The sequence below is a fragment of the Rhinoderma darwinii genome, chromosome 1, assembly GCF_050947455.1.
Source record: "Rhinoderma darwinii isolate aRhiDar2 chromosome 1, aRhiDar2.hap1, whole genome shotgun sequence".
NCBI lineage: Eukaryota > Metazoa > Chordata > Amphibia > Anura > Rhinodermatidae > Rhinoderma > Rhinoderma darwinii.
Genome location: NC_134687.1, coordinates 49,456,067 through 49,476,678, shown reverse-complemented (window position 1 = coordinate 49,476,678; position 20,612 = coordinate 49,456,067). Strand labels below are relative to the sequence as shown.

At 40.2% G+C, this 20,612-nt stretch overlaps 1 protein-coding gene across 3 annotated transcripts in view; it reads right to left on the bottom strand.

Moving 5' to 3' along the window:
• The window catches only part of SLIT2 (slit guidance ligand 2), a 293,209-nt gene that overhangs the window by 112,070 nt on the left and 160,527 nt on the right, over positions 1-20,612 (bottom strand). For all 3 annotated transcript variants that reach the window (XM_075858543.1, XM_075858552.1, XM_075858558.1), the window contains exon 5: positions 5,703-5,774. In XM_075858543.1, the coding sequence (XP_075714658.1) occupies positions 5,703-5,774 (72 nt within the window). The remainder of the gene's footprint in view (positions 1-5,702; positions 5,775-20,612) is intronic.

The following is a 20,612-nucleotide window of genomic DNA, read 5'->3' as shown; positions in this document are numbered from 1 at the left end:
CATACACCCCCGAGAAGTGTATTTCCATTGATGAGTCCCTGGTACATTTTAAAGGGAGGCTTCAATTCCGCCAATACCTGCCAAGTAAGAGGGCAAGGTATGGCGTGAAGTTGTATAAGCTGTGCGAGAGTGCATCAGGGTATACATATAAATTCAGGATATATGAAGGGAAGGACAGCAGTATTCAGCCCCCAGAATGCCCCCCCTTACTGGGAATTAACGCAAAAATTGTGTGGGATTTGGTGCACCCACTGCTGGACCAGGGTTACCACCTCTACCTGGATAATTTTTATACCAGCGTCCCGCTCTTCAAGTGCCTCGCTTCCAGAAGGACTGCGGCATGCGGCACTGCTAGAAAAAATCTTAGAGGCCTCCCTAAAACACTGCTTGGGCAAACACTCAGAAGGGGTGAGAGCAGGGCACATTCTAGTAGCAACATATTGTGTGTCAAGTACAAGGACAAGAGAGATGTCCTTGTATTGACAACAATACATGGCCACACCAGTACCCATGTACCTGTACGAGGTACCAGTACAGAGACCCCCAAACCAGATTGCATCCTGGACTACAATAGGTACATGGGAGGGGTGGACTTGTCAGATCAAGTCCTGAAGCCCTACAGCGCTACGCGGAAATCGAGGGTGTGGTATAAGAAGCTGGCCGTGCACATCATACAGATGGCATTGTACAATGCGTACGTGCTACGTCGATGTGCAGGCCAGAGGGGAACTTTCCTGGAATTTCAAGAGGTGGTTATAAAGAACCTAATTTTTGGCGACCAGGAAGGAGGGGCACCCAGTACTTCTGGAAGCGAGGCCACACGCATCGTACCAGGGCAACACTTTCCAGGAGAAGTTCCCCAAACTGGCAAGAAGGGAAAAAGTCAAAAGAGGTGCAAAGTGTGCTATAAGAGGGGGATAAGGAAGGACACAACATACCAATGCGACACGTGTCCCGAAAAACCAGGGCTCTGTATGAAAGATTGTTTTAAAATGTACCATACATCCCTTGATTTTTAATTTACCCTGATGCACTCCGCACAGCTTATCCCCCTCATCTTTCCCTTTTGAGCCCTGCCATGTGCCCAAGCAGCAAATAACAGCCACATGTAGGGTATTGCCGTACCCGGGAGAACCCACATTACAATTTATGGGGTGTATGTCTCCGGTGGCACATGCTGGGCACAATATATCGGACACTGAAATGGCATATATGTATAGGAAATTGCAAATCTCACTTTGCACCATCTACTGCGCATTACCTTTTACACAATAACTGTTGGGTCAAAATGCTCACTACACTCTAGATGAATGTCTTAAGGGGTGTAGTTTTTAAAATGGGTTCACTTCTCGGGGGTTTCAACTGTACTGGTACCTCAGGGGTTCTGCCTACATGACTTAGCACCAGAAAAGCTCCAGTAGGCTAAATGGTGGTCCTTCCCTTCTGAGCCCTGTCGTGTGCCCAGGCAGCTAATAACAGCCACATGTAGGGTATTGCCGTACCCGGGAGAACCCACATTACAATTTATGGGGTGTATGTCTCCAGTGGCACATGCTGGGCACAATATATCAGACACTGAAATGGCATATATGCATAGGAAATTGCAAATCTCACTTTGCACCATCTGCTGCGCATTACCTTTTACACAATAACTGTGGGGTCAAAATGCTCACTACACCACTAGATGAATGTCTTAAGGGGTGTAGTTTTTAAAATGGGTTCACTTCTCGGGGGTTTCAACTGTACTGGTACCTCAGGGGTTCTGCCTACATGACTTAGCACCAGAAAAGCTCCAGTAGGCTAAATGGTGGTCCTTCCCTTCTGAGCCCTGTCGTGTGCCCAGGCAGCTAATAACAGCCACATGTAGGGTATTGCCGTACCCGGGAGAACCCACATTACAATTTATGGGGTGTATGTCTCCAGTGGCACATGCTGGGCACAATATATCAGACACTGAAATGGCATATATGCATAGGAAATTGCAAATCTCACTTTGCACCATCTGCTGCGCATTACCTTTTACACAATAACTGTGGGGTCAAAATGCTCACTACACCACTAGATGAATGTCTTAAGGGGTGTAGTTTTTAAAATGGGGTCACTTCTCGGGGGTTTCAACTGTACTGGTACCTCAGGGGTTCTGCCTACATGACTTAGCACCAGAAAAGCTCCAGTAGGCTAAATGGTGGTCCTTCCCTTCTGAGCCCTGTCGTGTGCCCAGGCAGCTAATAACAGCCACATGTAGGGTATTGCCGTACCCGGGAGAACCCACATTACAATTTATGGGGTGTATGTCTCCAGTGGCACATGCTGGGCACAATATATCAGACACTGAAATGGCATATATGCATAGGAAATTGCAAATCTCACTTTGCACCATCTGCTGCGCATTACCTTTTACACAATAACTGTGGGGTCAAAATGCTCACTACACCACTAGATGAATGTCTTAAGGGGTGTAGTTTTTAAAATGGGGTCACTTCTCGGGGGTTTCAACTGTACTGGTACCTCAGGGGTTCTGCCTACATGACTTAGCACCAGAAAAGCTCCAGTAGGCTAAATGGTGGTCCTTCCCTTCTGAGCCCTGTCGTGTGCCCAGGCAGCTAATAACAGCCACATGTAGGGTATTGCCGTACCCGGGAGAACCCACATTACAATTTATGGGGTGTATGTCTCCAGTGGCACATGCTGGGCACAATATATCAGACACTGAAATGGCATATATGCATAGGAAATTGCAAATCTCACTTTGCACCATCTGCTGCGCATTACCTTTTACACAATAACTGTGGGGTCAAAATGCTCACTACACCACTAGATGAATGTCTTAAGGGGTGTAGTTTTTAAAATGGGGTCACTTCTCGGGGGTTTCAACTGTACTGGTACCTCAGGGGTTCTGCCTACATGACTTAGCACCAGAAAAGCTCCAGTAGGCTAAATGGTGGTCCTTCCCTTCTGAGCCCTGTCGTGTGCCCAGGCAGCTAATAACAGCCACATGTAGGGTATTGCCGTACCCGGGAGAACCCACATTACAATTTATGGGGTGTATGTCTCCAGTGGCACATGCTGGGCACAATATATCAGACACTGAAATGGCATATATGCATAGGAAATTGCAAATCTCACTTTGCACCATCTGCTGCGCATTACCTTTTACACAATAACTGTGGGGTCAAAATGCTCACTACACCACTAGATGAATGTCTTAAGGGGTGTAGTTTTTAAAATGGGGTCACTTCTCGGGGGTTTCAACTGTACTGGTACCTCAGGGGTTCTGCCTACATGACTTAGCACCAGAAAAGCTCCAGTAGGCTAAATGGTGGTCCTTCCCTTCTGAGCCCTGTCGTGTGCCCAGGCAGCTAATAACAGCCACATGTAGGGTATTGCCGTACCCGGGAGAACCCACATTACAATTTATGGGGTGTATGTCTCCAGTGGCACATGCTGGGCACAATATATCAGACACTGAAATGGCATATATGCATAGGAAATTGCAAATCTCACTTTGCACCATCTGCTGCGCATTACCTTTTACACAATAACTGTGGGGTCAAAATGCTCACTACACCACTAGATGAATGTCTTAAGGGGTGTAGTTTTTAAAATGGGGTCACTTCTCGGGGGTTTCAACTGTACTGGTACCTCAGGGGTTCTGCCTACATGACTTAGCACCAGAAAAGCTCCAGTAGGCTAAATGGTGGTCCTTCCCTTCTGAGCCCTGTCGTGTGCCCAGGCAGCTAATAACAGCCACATGTAGGGTATTGCCGTACCCGGGAGAACCCACATTACAATTTATGGGGTGTATGTCTCCAGTGGCACATGCTGGGCACAATATATCAGACACTGAAATGGCATATATGCATAGGAAATTGCAAATCTCACTTTGCACCATCTGCTGCGCATTACCTTTTACACAATAACTGTGGGGTCAAAATGCTCACTACACCACTAGATGAATGTCTTAAGGGGTGTAGTTTTTAAAATGGGGTCACTTCTCGGGGGTTTTAACTGTACTGGTACCTCAGGGGCTTCTGCCTACATGACTTAGCACAAGAAAAGCTCCAGTAGGCCAAATGGTGGTCCTTTCCTTCTGAGTCCTGCCATGGGCCCAAACATCAGTTTATCACCACAAATGGGGTATTGCCGCACTCAGGACAAATTGGGCAACAAAATGGGGTGTTTTATTCCTTGTGAAAATAAGAAATTTTGAACAAAAATTACATCTTAATGGAAAAAAATATCATTTTTTTAATTCACAGCCCAATTCAAATAGGTGCTGTGAAAAAACGGTGTGGTCAAAATGATAACAACAACCATAAATGAATTCCTTGAGGGGTCTAGTTTCCAAAATGGGGTCACTTCTGGTGGGTTTCCATTGCTTTCATACCTCTGGGGCTCTGCAAATGCGACATGGAACCCGAAAACCAATCCAGCAAAATCTGGACTCCAACAAACACATAGCGCTCCTTTCCTTCTGAGTCCTCCCATGGGCCCAAACGGCAGTTTATCACCACAAATGGGGTATTGCCGCACTAAGGACAAATTGGGCAACAAAATGGGGTGTTTTATTCCTTGTGAAAATAAGAAATTTTGAACAAAAATTACATCTTAATGGAAAAAATATCATTTTTTTAATTTCACAGCCCAATTCAAATAGGTGCTGTGAAAAAACGGTGTGGTCAAAATGATAACAACAACCATAAATGAATTCCTTGAGGGGTCTAGTTTCCAAAATGGGGTCACTTCTGGTGGGTTTCCATTGCTTTCATACCTCAACACCTCTTCAAACCTGGCATGCTGCCTAAAATATATTCTAATAAAAAAGAGGCCTCAAAATGCACTAGGTGCTCCTTTGTTTCTGAGGCTTGTGTTTTATTCCACGAGCGCACTAGAGCCACATGTGGGACATTTCTAAAAACTGCAGAATCTGGACAATACATATTTAGTAGTATTTCTCTGGTAAAATCTTCTGTGTTACAGAAAAAAATGGAATAATATTGAAATTCAGCAAGAAAAATGAAATTTGCAAATTTCACCTCCACATTGCTTTAATTCCTGTGAAATGCCTGAAGGGTTAAAAAACTTTCTAAATGCTGTTTTGAATACTTTGAGGGGTCTAGTTTTTAAAATGGGGTGTTTTATGGGGGTTTCTAATACATAGGCCCCTCAAAGCCACTTCAGAACTCAAGAGGTACCTTAAAAAAAAGGCTTTTGAAATTTTCTTAAAAATATGAGAAATTGCTGTTTATGTTCTAAGCCTTGTAACGTCCAAGAAAAATAAAAGAATGTTAAAAAAACGATGCCAATCTAAAGTAGACATATGGGAAATGTGAACTAGTAACTATTTTGGGTGGTATAACCGTCTGTTTTACAAGCAGATGCATTTAAATTCTGAAAAATGCAATTTTTTCAAAATTTTCTCTAAATTTTGCAATTTTTCACCAATAAACACTGAATATATCGACCAAATTTTACCACGAACATGAAGCCCAAAGTGTCACGAGAAAACAATCTCAGAATCGCTTGGATAGGTTTAAGCATTCCGACGTTATTACCACATAAAGTGAAATATGTCAGATTTGAAAAATGGGCTCTGAGCCTTAAGGCCCAAACTAGGCTGCGTCCTTAAGGGGTTAAGGTATGCGCTGCATTACTAAATGTCATAAAGGCCAAATGATACGGCTCTACAGGAAAATACTTACAGATTTTTAATATCTACCGCACCACGAAATGCTTTTCTGGGGATCGCTTGGATCTGGTTCTCACTGAGGTCACTAAAAAAAAGAAAAGATAAAAACAATTAAAGCAAACTCTGGAAAAGTAAAAAAAGGAAAAAAATGACTGAGTGAAAGCTTTATGTATAAATCCCATATTATTTTCATGATTATATTTTAGAAAAATGAATATGAAAAAAAATCATAATTTTTATCTTATTAAATATATATTGTTTACATCAGATATTTTCAAAATGTCAACAGCACAGTTCTAATGTATGATGAAATTATATAAAATATATTATATAAATAGAAATGAAAATACATATCTATCTATATATATATAGTGACAGTAATTTCACCGAATGTAATTTACATTTACACAATATGCCATTTATATTTGCGGACTAGCTAGAGAACTATCAATAGTACAATCAAAACAAATGGCTATGATAAATGTACTGCTATATAGTGATATCTTAGAATATTATTAAAAAAAAGTTAAATATTTTTGATTTATAAATAGATTTTTTTTCTTAAACAAATAAAGTAGATAGAGATAGATAGATAGATAGATAGATAGATAGATAGATAGATAGATAGATAGATAGATAGATAGATAGATAGATAGATAGATAGATAGATAAGATAGATGAGATAGATGAGATAGATAGATAGATAGATAGATAGATAGATAGATAGATAGATAGATAGATAGATAGATAGATAGATAGATAGATAGATAGATAGATAGATAGATAGATAGATAGATAGATAGATAGATAGATAGATGTTTATTTGCAGAAATTTCGGGCAGAGATTGAAACGTAATAAATGGTATCTAGATCTGGATTACTACCAATAAGGACGTATATATAATTGGCAGATGGATGACCTAGGGAATAGGAATCTGACTGCCTATGAACCAAATAGACGGAGACGTAAACAAATGGAACACCAATATCAAAAGGAACAATGAAACCAAAGAACAAGACAACCTCCTTTTTTTGGGACAACAAGTGGTGTGGTGGATTTAAGCCCAAACCTACAAGACGCGGTTCAAGAAGACATAACAGATGTAAGATCCAAAAATCAGAAAACCAGATACAACTCCAACAGAACCCTGAATTTGAGGAGCAAAGAGAAGATATAGTGGTAAATATCTCCTCTAAATATTTATCTGTACCACAAATAAGTCTACTAAATAAGGGACTGCCATTTTGTCCAAATGTAAGAACCAATTGGTTCAATATAGAAACTGACTTGTATAGATTATTTAGATCAAGTAAGCTTAAAATTTGGTTCATTGAGTGGGATGTCCCTGATAAAAATGTCTGCACGGGTCTAACATTGAAACAATTTGGTCTCTATAACAAGAGTAACTTTATACCCCCACTAGTGTACCAGCAATTGATACATTCATGACTATAGTTAGGAACGAGATTAATGATCTGAGGGAGAACCATGATTTTGGTAGATTTAAACATCCCAATATGAAACGAGAAGAGATTAGGGCACTTACGGACCTGGTCCATGACCATGATCATCAAACCTGCTGACAAGGGTGGTGCGGTCGTGGTCATGGACAGGGTCATGTATGTGTCCGAAATACTCCGACAACTTAGTGATTCTAATGTGTATAGACAATTAGCATGCGATCTCAAGTTTGATATTGCACGTAAGATTAAATCCATAATAGGCTAAACCTATTGACTTGATTGATGATGACCTGTGCAGGTTTTTAATAGTTGAGAATCCAGTGACTCCGGTTATATATATCCTTCCGAAAGTGCACAAGTCTTTATATAATCCCCCTGGACATCCGATAGTATCGGGGTGCGACTTGATTCTGAGCCACATCGCTATATTCTTGTATAAGGCATTGGGGACTTTCGCTTCACAAACTAAATCATACATACGTGATACAATGGATATCTTAACAATTGGGAGAGGTGGATTTGAATGACATGGATAAGATATATCATGCCTCATTCGATGTGGTAAGTCTTTACACCTCTATAGATCACGATAGGGGTATGCTGGCGGTCAAAAAGAAATTTCAGGACTATGATTACTCTATGAGGAGCCGGGAATCGATACTGAATTTGTTACAAATTTGCTCTCTTGCAACTACTTTCCATTTGAGGATGATTTTTTTCTTCAATTGCGTGGTACAGCAATGGGCGCGAATTTTGCGCCCACTTATGCGAATATCTTTATGAGCGTACTTGAGGAGGAATGTGTCTATGTGTCCCACCACTGCAGACAGGTGCTGCGATGGTGGAGATACATAGACTACATTTTTTTGATTTGGCAAGGCGATTTGAAGGGATTAAACTATTTTCATGAGTTCCTTAATGGAATGGACCCTGATTTAAAATTTACACTGGTATGGTCTAGGGAGGTAATACAATTCTTAGACGTGGAGGTGAGATTGTCCGAACGTAAATTTTCTACCAATCTATATGTAAAACCAACGGACAAAAACAATCTTCTTAGGTTTGATAGTGGTCATCCACGCCCAATGATCAAATCATTACCTTATAGTCAGTTTATTAGGATTAAGAACAACCTATAGAGGAAGAGGTCAAGTACAACTCACATAATATGTAATAGAAAAAACTTCTTTATTGATAAACAAAGACACAAACAATTAAAAATGAGTTATACAATGTAGAAAAGGCGTCAGCCCATACAGGATACATGAAATGGTATTGGGACATAACCATATGCAAAAAAAGGACCCAAGATTGGATGCTGATATTAGTAGTAGGCTGGATGCATATGACATGTTAAGAACGGTATATTTATAAAGTGCTAGTGTGCAAGAATAGTGTGCTTCCTGTATGGAAGACACCATATATTAGTGTCAAAATATGACAAGTAAAGGTAAGTTGCATAGCAAGAAAATATAAAGGGCTCATATGTACAGAGTGCAGCCTAAATATAGTAAACAAGCATCCTTGTTATTAGACTCTTGTGGCTGCTTGTTTACTATATTTAGGCTGCACTCTGCACATATTTAGGCTGCCCTTTATATTTTCTTGCAATGCAATTTACCTTTACTTGTCATATTTTGAAATCTTTTCTGTGAGATTCCAGCAAGCCAAGCGTAATCTCGCGAGATTACGGAGGTAAACGAGATTTAGTTTCCCTTGCTGGAAATCTCAAAGAAAAGAGTCAGAAGTGTCAGGATTCTGAATACACATGACGTCCAGGCTGGAGGTCATGTGTATTCATTATCAGGACACTTGTGTATGTGGCTGCACATCGTTCTAGTAAGAACACTATGTGCTGTGTAAATGAATGGAGAGGAGTGTATGACGCTGACTGGTCACTGATTGGTCAGCGTCATACAAGTAAAGACGCCCAGTTAAAAACACAATACACGCCCAGTTGGACATAACGAAAAAAAAAACGCCCAGTTGTCCATTTCAAAGCTCATTTGCATATATATAAAATAGCTCATAACTTGGCCAAAAATGAACGTTTTTAAAAAAAAAAAACTTTACTGTTATCTATATTGCAGCGCCGATCACATGCAATAGGAGATAGGGGTTTGAGAATCTGGTGACAGAGCCTCTTTAAAGGAATAGTGTCACGAAATTTTTTTTTTTAACATCAGTTTGATTTTAGTCTTTTATTAAAAACTTTTATATTTATTTGTGTGTTTGTGTTTTACTTTTTTTTCTTTTTACACTTTTTCTTCCCTATGGGGGCTGCCATTTTTTACTCCATTTCTGTATGTGTCGATTAACGACACATACAGACATGGAGTACGGCAGCCCCAGTCCCATAGTAAATGCGAACGGGGCCCGTTTCATCCACTATGGTGTACGCCGTCTGTGTGGGAACGGCGCATGCGCCGCTCCCACACAGTCTAAGTTGAACTGCGCGCCGTCCGGCGCCATTTTCCTGTAGACCGGAAGTCGCGGCCGGACAGTAAGATTACTACTTCCGGTCGCGGCTTCCGGACTTGTGCACATGGAGCAGCGGCAGCAGACGGAGCGGACGGACCGGAGGGAGCGGCGGCGACTGGAGCAGGTAAGTGATTTCTGTGTATGTACGTGTTTTACTGTGTGTGATTACTACTGTATGTAAACCTACTACACTGTGTGTTAGCTCAAAAAATGGCGACACACAGTGTAGGAGGTTAGACCGTTCAAACCCCTCGTTTCTCCCGGCACTAGCCAGGATAAAGGAGGGGGGGATTCGGAGAGCTCACTAGAGCGAGTGTATTTTTCCCAATTTTGCAGCATAAAGCAATGTGGTTGCTTTACCACATGCAATGCTGCAATTTTGGGAATTGCTCCATCTAGTGACCAGCACTGGGAAATATTATAAATTAGAATCTAATTTATAATATTTCCTGACTCGTGAAAAAAATAAAAAAAATTAGAACAATGTTTAATCACCTACACACTAATTGTTTAACTAAAAAAAAACAAACATTTTTTGCTAGCAACACATTCCCTTTAAGTTCTAAAATAGGCTGGTTATTAAGGGGTTAAGTGAGATGTATATTGTAACATGTGTTTATATGAAATGTGATTGATCAATTATATATGGGATAGGGATCTGATGGATCAGTGTATGTATAAGGTTTTTAATGTTGATCACCATGCGCTTTGCACATTTTTCTCACTAGAGGGATATATCTAATATGTCTCCATATTGTATAGAAATATATATTTATGATGTTTTTCACTTAAATGTTTGTAATCATGTAATTATATGACACACGATATTTAAACCCCATGTTATGCATTGTTGGAACTGCTTGAGAAAGGCCCATGCTGGGGCTGAAAGGTTACACTTTCAATGGGTGAATAAAATGCTATTTTTCACTTGAAAAGTCCTTGCTGTGGAGTGCTGCCTTCCTTTGTCTTTATATATATGTGGGACCGGAGGTCGGGGTCCTAAGGCTTGCACCCTATGAAGTATCATGAAGGCTATGAGCCTGTAAGTGCTGCTCTCCTTTGTATTTTCTAGAAAGATAGATAGATAGATAGATAGATAGATAGATAGATAGATAGATAGATAGATAGATAGATAGATAGATAGATAGGAGATAGATAGATAGATAGATAGATAGATAGATAGATAGATAGATAGATAGATAGATAGATAGATAGATATGAGATTTATAGATAGATAGATAGATAGATAGATAGATAGATAGATAGATAGATAGATAGATAGATAGATAGATAGATAGATAGATAGATAGATAGATAGATAGATAGATAGAGAGAGAGAGATATGATAGATAGATCGATAGATCGATAGATAGATAGATAGATAGATAGATAGATAGATAGATAGATAGATAGATAGATAGATAGATAGATAGATAGATAGATAGATAGATATTTTTCATCTAGGAGGAGATTGTGCTCATTGTCGCCCCCTTGCTGAATAATTCCCTTTTTAAAACTTACAAGTAGGGGAAGGGAAGTGACAACTACTCTGAGCACATTTCTGACTTACAAAAATGGTTGTCACATCCCAAACCCATACAGCCATTGACAAACCAAGGGCTCATACACATGGTATTGTTCGGATCCATTTTATGGCAGCCATAGCTGCGTTTGCGCCTTACTATTCCTCTGTCTGCCCCGATGTGTGCCTTCATATGAAACGGACGCAGTATTACAGAAATACGAATAAGGTGTCTCATAATACAGCCCCATAAGGACTCCATGTTTTGGCATGCATGGGATAAGCCCTAACTAGAATATCTCTACATCCACACTAACTACCATATTACTGCCCCCTATAGGCAGGATTAAGGATGTGAAAGGGTAGGACAATTTTCATATCAGACCTAAGCTGCTCTTTAAGAAAGGAACGTGACAATTAGAATGTCCTCATTTACCTTGTGGCGACTATTATCACAGTTCAGTGTATTTATAACCATTAGAACATATGGAATCTAATAGAAGTCGTGACGCGCGGGCATATGCTGAGAGGTATTACGTAGCGTACTGTACTGGAATAACACAGACATCATGACTACTGCTTCATCTCAGCAGAGCCGCCAGACCATAAGGGCCAGTGGCTATAATTCTAAGCTATTGCATCAAGTCATTCCAATAATGTCCTTGTGGTAATGCCATTTTATTTATAGATCCGTTTATGACTATCCTTTAAATGCTGCATCGGCATTCTAGAAAAGAACTGGAGTTTAATTATGTAAAAGAAAAGAGAAAAGGACGGCCAGACGAGTCCTCTTTGTGTTTGCTGTTGTGTTTCCCAGGGACGTACCATCCACCCCATAGGAGCAATAAATCTATTGGGGATGGCAACCTGCTTGCAAATTTAATTACTGGTAATTGTATTCCCCCTTCTATGGTTTAACCGTCCTAAAAGTCTGACAGTGACATCATAAATCTCCAGTGTCATCCACTTATAGCAAAAGCACTGACTAATGGTTAATGACTAATGTGTCCCCATATCTTTTGGGAAAGGGGGAGGGATGGGCAGAATAAACTGCTGATCCAATACTGGGAAGAGGCACTGACAGATTCCGATTATCAGAAAAAAGGATCTGCTAAAATAAAGTGTCCGAATTAATATTTACAGAAAATCAAGTCACTTCCTCAATGTCAGGGATGGGGGTCAAACATTAGGGTTGTCCTATCTATCTATCTATCTATCTCATATCTATCTATCTATCTATCTCATATCTATCTCATATCTATCTATCTATCTATCTATCTATCTATCTATCTATCTATCTATCTATCTCATATCTATTTATCTATCTATCTCATATCTATCTATCTATCTCATATCTATCTATCTCATATCTATCTATCTCATATCTATCTATCTCATATCTATCTATCTATCTATCTATCTATCTATCTATCTATCTATCTATCTATCTATCTATCTATCTATCTATCTATCTATCTATCTATCTATCTATCTATCTATCTATCTCATATCTATCTATCTCATATCTATCTATCTATCTATCTATCTATCTATCTATCTATCTATCTATCTATCTATCTATCTATCTATCTATCTATCTATCTATCTATCTATCTATCTATCTATCTATCTATCTATCTATCTATCACACTCATATTCCAGATGATAGTAATAACCTAGAACATTGTTATACACTGTGCATTTAACCTTTCTATACACTTAGAGTTAATTGAAACTGACACAACTGAAAAACCTTTCATTCCATCCAGTGACATGGATCAACAATACTATTCTCAGATATCACAGACAAACAAGTCTATTTCCGCAGCCCAGCACTCCATGCATGGGAGAATCTGATTAAAATATCACTGTACAGCTTCTAAGCAGATGTTTTACCAATACGCGGAGAACAATGGACAATACAATGAAACAGCTTACAGAATAGACCATTGATTTAATCAAGTACCGTTCAAAGCATGACATAAATCAGCTTTCTTCCATCTCTTTTGGCATATGACTTTACCATATAGACTGCAGTTTCCATAGTATTGTTATAATTTATATACATTATAGAAGATCATTAGTATTCTTATACTCAGGTACAGATGCAGCAGAGCTAAATTCTTCATAGTTTGTGCATAGTGATAACTCTGTGAGAGGACACTAAATCTGCACTTTTAAAACCACAGTCAAGTGGCAAACTCAGCTCTGCTATATCTTTACAGCGTTACTGGCCAAAGATATGTTTATTAAACTGGCAAAGATCAACAGGCACATTGTTACAGGCTTTATTGTGTATAATAAAATAGGTTTTATTGTATAATAATACTATATATATGTGAATGTACATATATATGTATATCGGTTATGTTTCATACTGAATAGTACGTATTTACTGAGGACCCGCATGAGGTTAACAAAGTTTTCATTTTTTCTTTTTACAATACAGCTTCTATGTAACCTGTCTGCAAAGAAACTGTATCATTCTCTCTCAGCCGATCTTGTCAGTTCAGCTGAACTGACGGCTCGGCTAACAGTGGGTCCTGCGTGTCTCTGACACACAAGATCCAACTAGTATTGATCAAGTCTGATGTATAGTTCTCTCTTAGCCAATTCTGGCAGTTCAGCTGAACTGACGGCTCGGCTAAAAGCGAGTCCAGCTTGTCTCTAAAATACAGGATCCACCTGATATCGATCACATTTAAGCTATGAACTTACATGTGATTGCTATTAAGTGGATCCTGTGTGTCAGTCACGTAGGACCTGCTCTCGGCCGAGCGGTCATATCAGCTGAACTGGCGGAATCGTCTGAGAGAGAACATCTTTCTTGCATACAGAAGCTGTATCGTAAAAAGTAAAAAAAAATAATAATAAAAGTCAATTCGAAAATTCCTTAAAAAACACATAAAACAACCATTAGCAAAAATCTATTTAAATGTGTACATATCCTTAAAGTTAGTCAATCATCTCAGGCAATGCAGCCCCGAACAGCTAAATGACAACTTCAACTCTGCTACATCTGTACCTATAAGTTGGCTTTTTAACCCTATGATACAGGCAATCATCATAAAAGGCTCATATATTCTATTTCAAATGCAAATGTGGACCACGGCGGAGGGTAATGCTGTATATGTAGTACATTAGACTAAAGCAACATCAATCATCCCCATCTGAATAACATTATGTTTGCTTGTTAGCATAAAAAAACTCTTAAACCTCAGTCTCGTCATGGATGTCAATTCATTGACCACAAAATCAATTCTGTCCTGCTCTCTCTTTTTCCAAAAGTGCACTTAAATCAATTTGTTACAAGCGCACCGCATAAAATTAGATGTGGACAAAACGCGCTTTGTACTGATGTCATTATAATATGCCCGCAACCTCTGAGCGGCTTTATGCAATAATAAAAAGGGAGCCTGCCCCACCCAATGATACCTTAGTCTATAAATCCCCAATTAGTAAAACCTCTGTATTACAGCTGTTTGCTATTAAGCCATTCATTTGCTTAAATAAAAAAAATTGTTTAATTTGTCAATTATATGAAACATAATTTTTAAAAACTGTCTAACAATAAAACTGGCCTTATTACCCATAGCAACCAATCACAGTGCAGCTTTCATTTTTCCAGACCAGTTTAAAAAATAAAAGCTGTGCTCTGATTGGTTTCTATTGGCACAAGTTTTTATTAATGTGGCCTAGTATATTTCACATATTGGGGGAGATATATAAAAACTAGTACAAGTGATAAGTGGAGGTGTTACCATAGCAGCCAATCAGATTCCAATTCTTGTTTTTCGGAGGTGCTTATCAAAATTAAAAAAGCAATCTGTTTGGTTGCCATGGGCAACTCCACCATATTTGGCTTTCATTCGTTAAAAAAAATAGAATATGCTACAGTTCTAAGAATATATATATATATATATATATATATATATATATATATATATATATATATATATATATATATATATATATATATATATAAAATATATTTTATTGTGCAAGATTAGTAAAGTTTAAAAACTATATCAATTTGGTAACGACCCGCAGAATAAACTTATTATGTTATTTATACCACACGGTATTTGGCATAAATTTAGGAAGTAAAAAGGAAGGGTGAAATTGCTGTTTTCCGCCACCATTACTGTTATGGCACTTTTATGGAGAAGCTGTAACTGCCAATTTTTATGGTAAAACCATGGCTGTCATTGTGATGTGATTTCTGTGTCAAGCACCAGTATGGAAGAACGATGGATGGCAATGTTATGGGAGCACTGGGCATCTGAGAAAGGGACAGTGGAAAATTGTCTTACACCTTCTGTCTCTAAAATGTACTAAATACCTGAAAAACTTCCAGCATAATATCGACTGCAAACGTCTGCAGTATGCTAATGGGATTGAGATTATAATTCTCATAAAACAGTCTGTAAATTATTCCAGAGATGTCAGAGAATATTCCTGCATCAAATTATTGTGTCTGGACACAATTATAGGAGACATTCTGATAATAGGACCATTTTAGGGAATTGCAATTTAAGCTATTTCTTCTATTTTCTGAAAAAACCTGAGCTGTATACACACACACATATATATATATATATATATATTCTTCAGCTGCTCCATCACGAAACATGACCTGTGATATAGACTGGAGTGACAAGTACTAATCACCAGAAAGCCACATGTCATCAAGTGATACAATCCGCTGCACTCAACAAGTGAAGAACATCGCCAAGAACCGTGGTTATAATGAAATAAACGCGCCCTCCGAATGTCATACCGTGATGATGAGTCCCTCTAAGGATCCCAACTGTACAGTGCAATTCTACCTCAAAGTAACATAAACAGGTAAGTGGAGATTGTACAGGCCTAAGGGCTTTATTCCTTATTGCCCCTTCCCTGTGATCTTTCCAAGATCTTGACATTCCTTGGTAATGCCATATGTTTCACTCAGTCTTAATATTGTATACAAGTATGGGTTCTCATTACATTTCAGTCAGTCGCATTGTATTAAGAAGCAACATCTGTAGGGAAGGGCCTTCAAATTGATTTAAAGGCTGCAAAATAAGCATATCAAATCCTTCTCCTGTACAGAGCTATATATCTTAGCTGGACGAATGACACATGTTTTCCACATGGACTTTAGATAACACATAGGCCTTGTGGTAAAAGACGCGTTTCGCGTACTTGGGTGATACAATGTTATGATGGATCAGGCTGCCCTCAATTATTACAGCATCCACTTTCTTGTACTGTACCATTCACAATGCGCTGCCACCTTCCCTCAAGGATATCAAGATGTTCTCAAAGTGTGACACACATATGATGGAATTTTATGGAACAGGCACAAGGACAAACTGCTTTGCAGAGAAGAATGTAATGGTTGATCTGAACAAAAATGAATTGCTGTTCTGGCAAGACCATTGAAAATTAAATTACCAGACTCTTTTATCCATTATAATTGTTTGACAAAATAAAAGTAAAAGACAATTAAAAGTGACAGGTGCGCTGCTTTCCGGGTGACTTTAAATCAAATCAATAACCTCCTGCACGAAAGCTTTATGAGACGGATTCCTGAAATGCCATAATGGAGGACTTAAAAAAAATAGTTTTTTTTCTTTCTTATAGTCTATCAAAATGTAAAAGGATCTTCATACGGCAAAAGCTGGATTCACACGGGACGGAAATGCTGCCGGTTTTCCTTGCAACAAAATCTGCAGCGTGTGCACGGGGCAACTGACGCGTTAATTGATACCATAAGGGCGGATTAGCTGTGGAACTAATCTCATCCACACGCTTCAGAAAAAAATCAGCGGAGAAAACGTGAAGAAAATGACCTGTGGTACGTTTTTTTTCATTCCCAGCATGTCAACTGATGCTGCAGAATCGCTGCACTTTTATTGAGCATTTCCCCCAATGAATTCAATGGGGAGGTAAAACCCACAAAAAAATAGCAAATATTGAGATTTTGCGTAGGAAAAGCTGCGGTTCCACCGCAAAAATTTATAATCAGAAAAGTAAACCCCTTTTTTATTTAAAATTAATAAAAAAGCCAATACTTACCCATTGGGCGTTCCTCTGTTCTCTATACAGCCCGGCCTTTTGGGATGACGTTTCATCCCGTCTGATTGCTGCAGCCAATCATAGGCTGTAGCGGTCACATGGACTGCAGCATCATCACAGGAGGCCAGGCTGCATAGAGAACAGAGGAACGTGTCGCTATGGCAACGCCCTGTACAAACGTACCCTTAGGCTTTATTCAGACGAACGGGAAAAACGTCCGTGCAACGCGCGTGATTTGCACGCGCGTTGCACGGACCTATATGTGTCTATGGGCCCGTGCTGACATGTCCGTGATTTTTACTCAGCGTGAGTTTGCTGAAAAAGTCACGACATGTCCGTTCTTTCGGCGTTTTTGCGCGCATCACGCACCCATTGAAGTCAATGGGTACGTGAAAACCATGCATGCCGCACGGAAGCACTTCCGTGCGAACTGCGTGATTCGCGCAAGAGCTGTCAAAAGGATGAACGTAAACAGAAAAGCACCACGTGCTTTTCTGATTACAAACATCCAAACGGAGTGTCTTTGAGATGAGCGAACCCGGACAACCGAACCGAACTTCACCGGGTTCGGCCGAACTCGTTTTGGCCGAACCCGGCCAAAAAAATTCCGGTACGCGACGTCAGGAGATAGTCACTGTCCAGGGTGCTGAAAGAGTTAAACTGTTTCAGCACCCTGGACAGTGACTTCCGATCCCAATATACATGAACGTGTAAAAAAAAAAGAAGTTCTGACTTACCGATAACTCCCGGCTTCTTCCTCCAGTCTCACCTCCCGGGATGACAATTCAGTCCAAGTGACAGCTCCAGCCAATCACAGGCCAAGCACAGGCTGCAGCGGTCACATGGACTGCCGCGTCATCCAGGGAAGTGGGGCCAGATGTCGAGAGGCGCGTCACCAAGGACGCGTCACCAAGGCAACGGCCGGGAGGGAAGTTCTCTGTAAGTACGAACTTTTTTTTTTTTTTTAACAGGTTGCTCGATATTGTGATAGGCATTCACTGTCGAGGGTGCTGAAAGAGTTAACTGCCGATCAGTTAACTCTTTCAGCACCCTGGACAGTGACTGACGTCAACTAGCCTCATATCTATGATGGCGGCTGCGCGAAAATCACGCAGCCGCGCATCATACACGGATGACACACGGAGCTGTCAAGTGGTTTTTGCTCGCGCAAAACGCCACGTTTTTGCGTCCGCAAAAACGCCACGCTCGTGTGAATCCAGCCTTAGGCCGATTTCCCACATATCGTAAAAGCTGCGGAATTTCTGCAACGGGTATGTGCACACGGCTTATTTTCTGCCGAATAATCGGAAGCAGAACGCCTCCAAACATCTGCCCATTGATTTCAATGGAAAATACGCCGTTCTGTTCCGACGGAGTGTATTTTTACATGCCCGTTTTGAAAAAACGGCGCGTAAAAAGACGCCCCGTAAAAAGAAGTGCATGTCACTTCTTGAGACGTTTTTGGAGCCATTTTTCATTGACTATAGAAAAACAGCTCCAAAAATGGTCGTAAAAAAACGCAGCGAAAAATGCGAGTTGCTAAAAAAAATGGCTGAAAATCAGGAGCTGCTTTCCCTTGAAAACAGCTCCGTATTTTCAGACATTTTTTATTAAGTGTGTGCACATACCCTTAGAGTAGCAGCAAAGTGGATGAGAGTTAGAAAATCTCATGTGCACGCTGCGTAAAAAAACAAAATACAGCGTAAACGTTAATAAATTGACCTGCGGTGCGGAATGTAATTCCGCAGCATGTCAATGTATGCTGTATTTTAGTTGATTTTCCGTTGAATTTAATGGGGATGCAAATCCTGCAACAGAAAGCCAAGTGTTGCGACTTTTGCGGCGTATTCGTAGCGATTACGCCGCAAAAATCGCAACTACGGAAAACAAATATAAAAACATACTTACCCAGGATGCCCTTCCCCTTCCGGCAGTCTGGCCTCCTGGGATGACATCCCATGTGACTACTGCAGCCAATCACAGGCTGCAGTGTCACATGGCCTAACACGTCATCGTAGGAGGTCGGACTATGCACAGAAAAGACCGAAGGGGTAAGTATCAAAGTCTTTCTTCCGCAGCGGAAATTCCATTCGAATGACTGCAACACAATGTGGTGCAATTTTTCAGACGCAATGTACTGCGGGTTCCAGGTTGGACACGCTAAGTGATTTTTACACAGCGTACCAGACCTGTGGGAACCCGGCCTAAGAGTAGATTCACATGTGGAAGATTTTGTAGCAGAATTTTCTGCAACGTGGCCACATTAACTTACATTACTGTTAGGCCATGTTCAGACGTGGCAGAATTTTTCCGCTGCAAATGTTGGTGCAGATTCTGGCCAATTACGCAACGAATCTGCACCAACATTTGCATATATGAGAGGTAATTCAGACGTTGCAGATATCACAGCGGACTTCCCACAGATTTCAGTTTTTGCATTGCAAAGGCTGAAATCCGCAGTGAAATTCCGCTTCTTCTCCGCAATGTAATGAGCATGAAGCGGAGGGAAAATTCTGCACCGCAGCCTGATTTCCGCACAGTTATTTTCCGCAACTCCTGAACTAAGTTTCCTAAAAATGTATAGAAAGAAATGCAAAAAACGGCTGCTGCAGAATTCTACTGCGGACTGTCCACAGCGAAATTCAACAGCAATTCCGCCGCATCTGAATGTGCCCTTATGTTTGCAGGGCAACACAACAATCTTTTTGGAGCCCGACTTGTGTGTCAGTCAGTCATCGTATAGCCCTAGCCTACAGCTCACAAAGTCTAGAGTACTCCATGCTGTGGCTTTCCAGATGTTGTGAAACTACAACTCTCAGCATGCCCTGATTAAATGTCAGCGCTGGTCTTATTCCTTCGGGGGACTATATGTTTTATGACATCCTCATAAGGTTGCAAGGCAATTCTATAAGCAAAAACAATTGGAAGAAATGGGCGAAGATGCCGTCAGCCTTGCAGAAGCGGCAGTAGAAAAGTTACAAGAAAACCCATAGAATCCCAATCAAAACTGGAAAAATCTTTAAATAAAAATTACAAACTTTTTGAGCATAAAAGACTTCCCATCAACCCCTCTGCTGCAGATGCCCTTTGTCTTGGATTTAACCCTTCCTATAACAGAGCGCTATGTGTTTTGTCTGCAGAAGATTATAATGAGCTTCTTCTTACACCTCCCCACAGATTCATGTGTTCCCGGCTCTGATTGCAGACACACTCAAGTGTCCTCCTCTAGGAAGCCGCTGGGCAGTTCATTAAATCAGCCCCTGCTGCTTCACCTCTGGAAGATGATGGAATTCTTACTGCCATGGTAGGTAGGTCAGGTCAGAACTAACACTTTGATCCAGCTGGTGGTGTGCGCAAGGCATGAAAATACCGGGAGGAACTGCAATGTATTTC